Source organism: Pteropus vampyrus, unplaced genomic scaffold, assembly GCF_000151845.1.
Source record: "Pteropus vampyrus isolate Shadow unplaced genomic scaffold, Pvam_2.0 Scaffold6, whole genome shotgun sequence".
Lineage (NCBI taxonomy): Eukaryota > Metazoa > Chordata > Mammalia > Chiroptera > Pteropodidae > Pteropus > Pteropus vampyrus.
In genome coordinates, this window is record NW_011888787.1 from 14,081,026 (window position 1) to 14,087,692 (window position 6,667).

At 31.0% G+C, this 6,667-nt stretch overlaps 1 protein-coding gene across 1 annotated transcript in view; it reads right to left on the minus strand.

The window, feature by feature from the left end:
- Positions 1-6,667, minus strand: part of AGL (amylo-alpha-1, 6-glucosidase, 4-alpha-glucanotransferase) — a 63,567-nt gene that overhangs the window by 6,790 nt on the left and 50,110 nt on the right. Inside the window, exons 28-32 of the mRNA XM_023535083.1 lie at positions 6,586-6,667; positions 5,551-5,762; positions 4,253-4,350; positions 2,702-2,789; positions 2,458-2,591 (exon numbers count right to left, since the gene is read on the minus strand). Coding sequence (XP_023390851.1) covers positions 2,458-2,591; positions 2,702-2,789; positions 4,253-4,350; positions 5,551-5,762; positions 6,586-6,667 — 614 coding nt within the window. The remainder of the gene's footprint in view (positions 1-2,457; positions 2,592-2,701; positions 2,790-4,252; positions 4,351-5,550; positions 5,763-6,585) is intronic.

The following is a 6,667-nucleotide window of genomic DNA, read 5'->3' on the forward strand; positions in this document are numbered from 1 at the left end:
AAAAAAATCCAACATCCAACAAAGTTAAATGCACATCTGGCATCCAATAAAACACTAGCAGGCAAAGAGCAGAATACTAAGGGAAGAATCACAAGTGAAACTGACCCAGACATCAATTAGCAGATAAAGGCATTAAAAGTTACTATAACTGTAGTCCGTCATATGTTCAAAATATTAAGCAGAGACATGGAAGATAAAAAAAAAAAAGAGCCAAATCATACTTTAAGAGATAACAACTATAATGTATGAAATGAAAAATACACTGAACGGAGTTAATAGCAAATCAGAAGAAAGGATGATAGATTTCTTGTCAAAATGCAATAACTTTAAAGTACTAAAAAAAGAACTTGTCAACTGTGAATCTATACACAACAAAAATATCAAAAATGTAGGAAAAATAAAGAATCTTTTGATATACAAAAGCTGAAAGAATTCGTCATGAGCAGGCCTACATTGTAAGACAGGATAGAGAAAGTCCTCAGGCAGAAGATGAAACCAGATGGAAATATGGATACTCATAGAGATGAAGAGCAACAGAAATGGCAACTATGTGAGTAAGTGTATGAGATTTTTTTTCTGTATTACTTAAATATCTTTAAAAGATAACCAATTGCTTAAACAAAACTAATAAAAACTTAGTGTGGAGATTATAACATATATAAAAGTAAAATTGATGACAAAAATTGCACAAAAGCCTGGAGGGGAGAAATGGAACTATATTATTTTAAAGTTCTCATACTATACTTGAAGGTAAACTATGATAAAGATATGTATACTACAATCTTAAAGCAACAATTAAAAAAATGAATGAGAATAATTAACAAAGACGATATAATGAAATAAAAATATTCAATCTAAAAGAAGTAGAAAAAGAAGAAAAAGCTAACGAAGGACAAGATAAACAGAAAGCAAGTAGATTTATACTTAACCATATAAATAATCACATTAAGTACAAATGGTCTAAACATCCCAATTAAGTCAGAGGTTATCAGGCTGCATAAAAAAGCAAGACCCAACAACTAATTGTTTATAAAAAAAAAACAAGATCCAAATTATATGCTGCTATAAGAAATCTCTTTTAAATATAAAGACACAAAAAGGTTAAATATAAAGGTTGAAAAAATATGTACCATAGTAATGATTAATGAAAAGAAATTTGTAGTGTTTATATTAATACCAAAGAAGATTTGGGAAAAAGACATATTGCCAGTGATAAAGAAGGTCATTCTTAATGAAAAAAGGGTCAATTCATCAAGAGAACATAACAATCCTAAACATTTATGCATCTAATAATAAAGTTTCAAAATACATGAAATGAAAACTTAAACAACTGAAAGGAAAAATAGACAAGTCTGTAATTATAACGGAAGATGTCAACACCCCTCTCTAGGTAATTCAAGAACAAGTAGACAGAAAATCTATAAGTACTTTTTACCATACTATCGACCAACTTGACCTAGCTGACATGTACAGAACACTCCACTTTTATGAGGTAAACAAGGGAAACTCAATGCTATGCATAGGACAAAGTTTTTCATGAAGAGGAAAAGCAACAATGTCAAACACTACAACCAGGTCAAAGAAGAGAACTGAAAGGAAGTCATGGGATCTGGGAACCAGAAAGGATCTTGTTGAGCAGCTGCAGCAGAGTGGTGAGGGCAAAACAAGCCAGACTGCAAGTGGGGATGACTAAGTGGGGGGTCAAAAATACTCATTTTTTTTGCTTTGTTGTTAAAAAAAACCAGAATGAAACAAGGGTTGAGGTAGGAAGAGAATGAAGGGACTTTACTTTAGGATGGGCTAACACATATCTTTGTAGTTTAAGAACGAAGGATCAAGTGCAATACCAAGAGAGGATAATTATTACAGCAAAGTCACAGGACAGGCTGCAGGGATGGGGTCATAGGTAGAAGACTAATCCGTGCAGTGCAAGATATTCCGACTTTTCAAGGACAAAAGGGAAGAAAGAAAAAATAAATGCAAATAATGAGAAATACTCAAAATAATGAGAAATACTATATGCTAATATACAAAGAATGTGACAAATGGGTTTGAAATAACAGTAAATAAAACAACTAATTATTAATTATAATGAAAGCATTTCTGAAAAATATTTATTAATATATCTTTAAATCAGTTAACGCAAAATGCCCAGCCTGAATATTTTTAGTTTTTGTATTTACTCTGTGCTAACCATATCCAAAAAACAGCTAAATTTTAAAATCAAAGACTATTTCACATGTATAAATCATGCAATATCAAGTCTTAGAATTAAAATAAATAACCTAAAATAATTAAAGGAAGGTGAAATTACATTATAACACTTGTTGTGTTAAAGAGTAAAACTTTCAAATTTCATTGGGGTAACTAGAATATACAGAAATGTCATTTACCTAATATCTAATAAACTGACTAAACGCTAGTTATGTAAATTATATACCTCCGATAACTACTTACCTCTCGAGATGAACATAGTGCCGGGAAAGAACATTTTTAACCAAAAAAATAGTCTTTGCATTCGTCTCTGGACCCATCAATTTGGAAAAATATAATTTTGCACGAAGAAAATACCCAATGAGCCAAAGCCACTCCTAAACAAGATGATTTAAAGTAAAGGGAAGAAAAAAGAGCTATGACTATTTAAAATTACTTGAAAAATAACTTTAACTGAAAATTCAGAAAAGAGAAATGAAATTCTTACAGGTCCTTGATGATAATTGAAACCTTTCGCAAGATTGTAGTTGTCATTGTCTAAGGCATTGTCATAAACTCCACAGTAAACCATATCACTGCAAAATGATGGAAATTTAGTTTTTAAAAAGATGAGACATTATATAGGAAGCATCAGAAAAAATCGTTCAATAGCAAAGGTAAGGGAAATAAATTATTTTATCTTTTAATCTATAGAATAAGCTCATCATCCATTTAACCTTAAATTAGTATACATTGAGTTCAGAGAATTTTATAATGTGTTAGGGAATGACTAACAAATATTTAATGGCTAACACAAAAAAACATAAAGTATATAGGTATCTTGCCTTCAAGGAGTTATCCTAACACTAAATACTGGTTAAAGTAAATTATTTCAGTTGGCCTCTAACATATTTATGATGATTAAAATATACAGAGTAATTTGAATTAGTGATCATTAAAGATAGGGTTTATTAATTATTACACATTGAAAAGGTTTTTTAAAGTTTCTCCATGAAGTTATTTTAAAATTAATTAAAATCAGTACATTATGAGACTACAAATAGCAACTGAATACACATAGAGAATTTATATGCACTTATAAACTAAACAAAGTACAAACACTGTGACAGATAATACAAGACAGTTATCTACGTCCAGTTTAATTAAATCATCACTTTAATTTTTTTTCTTTTAGTGAGGACGGAACTTGTCACGTGAGTAAGCTTTAACTGTAGGTTTTAGTTTTGACCAGTGGTTTTTAATGCCTCTGAAAATGTGGTGAACACCTCTGAATGCAGATAAGTACACAGATATAAAATTTTACATCTCAAGACTGAAATTGCACAGAAAAAATCTACAAAGGTGAGGGTAGTATAGAAATAGAGCTCTCCCATAAATGATATAGAAAACAAATTGATGATGGGTATCAAACTTCAAAACAGTAGAAGGAAAACATAATAGTCATTAGAAATTCAAGAAAAAGCAAAAGTTGAAAAAGAAAAATGGCATGAACACAGAATCATAAAATAAAAACAAAATTATTTATTGGTTTTAATAAAAATAATGGTGTAATTACACAGAAAGGATGGAAAGGGCTGGTGATTAGGTGAGGATGGAGTTAAATTCTCATCTGTCATCACAGGAAGTAAACAAATAGTGTCTAATATTTTTGAAAAATCAAGAAACAGTTGCATACCCCTATTACTTAAAAATATCAAAGGAACTACTAGGAGTAACACATTAGAAAATAAAGATTGTCTCTGAGGAGACAATATGTCTATACTTTTAATATCCATAATAATCACTTTTATAATAAGAAAAAAAGGCATTAGAAAATATTCATGAAATATTAGTTTTATAAACTTAAACATTCTTTCGCTGATCACTGAATGAATGACAAGCCAAAGGCATTTTGAATACTGATATTTAATGAAGACACAGAGGTATTTTTAGAAACTCAGTATGAATGCAATTTTAGAGATTTTATTGACAAGTAAAACAATTATGGTTGATGCAATACAATATCAACAGCATTCTTAGCACTTATATTGTAACTTACTCTGGATCCAAAGTTTTCATGCCAAGGGGACCAAGCAATTTTTTTTCTGCCACCTGTAAAGCTTTCCATGCTTTTTCTGTAGTAAAGAGCTCAGGGGCCTATGTCAAAAACAAATACACAAATGTCAAAGCAATGTCAAAAACAAATACACAAAATTTTTAAGATTACAAAAGGATTAGTTTTCACTCACAGTGGAACATAAACTATTCATAAACATAGAAAAGAAGGAAAACGATTTAAAACTACAGTGTGGGTCAGAAATCTGGTGCAGGTGCCAAACCTGATCTAATCCTGAGGCTGACTTGGAAGCACTGTCATTGGCCTTAGAAGTTAGAAGAATTGTTAGAGGTGATTATTTCCTTGTGTCATTTCAAGAAACTGTACTAGCTCCAAAAAGAATTTGCCAGAGCAAAATGAAGGCAGAACACACTTAAACCCATCTAATTTATTCCTCAGAAGATTTACAAAAGCTTCCTTTAAGTATAACTGGTAACAAATACAGAAGGATCTGGCCTCCAATAGCATGAGTGTGTGATATGGAGGAGGAGAGAAAATACTAGTGACTAAGAATCTGCATTAATTGTAATGATTAAATGAAATCAAACACACACTAAACTGGAGCTACCTTTATGTATCTTTGTGTTGTTTCTTCTACCATAATTAAAAGTACTCTGTTCAGAACACTTTTTGACAAAGTGTAGACAGCTAGGCAAGCACAGAACACATACCTTCTCTATTTCACTGCCCTTGTAGTTTATTTTTAGTCTAAGGAGAGATAAAATAACAAGAGTCTAGAATTCTTGGCAGGACAGAACTAATTACAAAACATAGAAAACACTGTGAATTGAAGCTACCTCCATTGGTTCACTAGTCCAGATATTTCCAACTATTGTGCTGAGACACTGGTCATGGCACTGGTGTGCCAAAGTACAGATGTCCTCAGCTTTCAAGGCAGCTGGGGGCTAACCGAAGCAGTTGGATCTGGCACAAGCAACCTAATCCACTTAGTTCAGTGTGCTGTACAAGTATTGTCATTTTCTACGTGTGCTGTGATGTGAAAAATGTTTGAAGCACTTCATTAGTCATCATCCATTATTTTCTATTTTTTGATACCAAATGTTATAGGTTAAGAATGATAGGCATAATGCTTTATTAATTAGAAAACATATATAAAACTAGCTAGTAAACAATACATTTTTTAAGCAATTAAATGAATTTGAAAACAAATGGGAATAAAGAACTAAATAAACCATCTTACAACACTTTTCAAATTTGAAAATAACAAATGAATCACTTACTACAACCATTGCTATGGTAAAATTAGGCCTGAGCTGATAGTCACACCAAGGGCTTGAAGCTCCATAACTGTCTTTGTATATGCCACGTTTGTGAACCAGATTTGGATTCTTTTCATTAAAGTCTGAAGGGTCTTCGGACACATAAAATAGCTTTTCAAAGTTGTCTTGTATTTTTCTGTTCCACTCATCATATGAGACTGTCACAACCTTTCCTAAAACATGATAAAAGACTTGGCAGTTTTAAGCATTCAAAGAAATTCATACATTTAGTTACAACAAAGGAATAATATTTAGGTAATAAATTATCCACTTTTTGAAAGTGTAAGAATCTTTTGAAGGGCACTTGCCTAAAGTCAAAAATTATTTTTCATTGTATTACCAAAAAAGGTTTAGACTCTAACAAATGATCCTTGATTTGTCTTTGGATCACTCTTATATGTTTGAGAAAGTTACCTTTATTAAGCATTTGAAATGAGGATAGTCTGAATTGAGATGTGTAAAATATACACTGGATTCCAAAGACTTGGTACCTCCTCAGAAGAATATAAAATAGTGATTACAAGTTAAAATAATATTTAACATAGATTGAGTTAATAAAATTTATTATCATAATTAATTTCACCTATTTCTTTTTACTTTTTTAAATGTGGGTACTAGAAAATTTTAAATTATGTATGTGGCTTAAATTATATTTCTATTGGAGAACACAGTTCTAGAAAAAGAGTCATGAAGATTTCATAATTGTTCACAAAAACACAACTTGCTCATAGTCACACTGAGGAAAAAGCAAAGCACGATAAGACAATAACAATGATGATTTTCACATTTCACTTCAAAGTTGCTATAAAAATATGGTTTGTAACCAGGTTTGTTACAATTTACATACTAGTAAACTAGTGGTATTCCTTTCCTCTTAATCTTATGGGGAAGATTAAGATTTCTAATATTAGTTCATTGAGTCAAATGATGATTACATAGGTTAAGAATACAGACAGTACATTTGAAGTTTCCTTGGAAATAAAATGAACAGCTTACCATCTCTTTTTACTGTGACTTCATGATAAGGAAAAATATTTTTTTTAGATAATTCCAGCAACCAGCGAATGGCAGATTTACT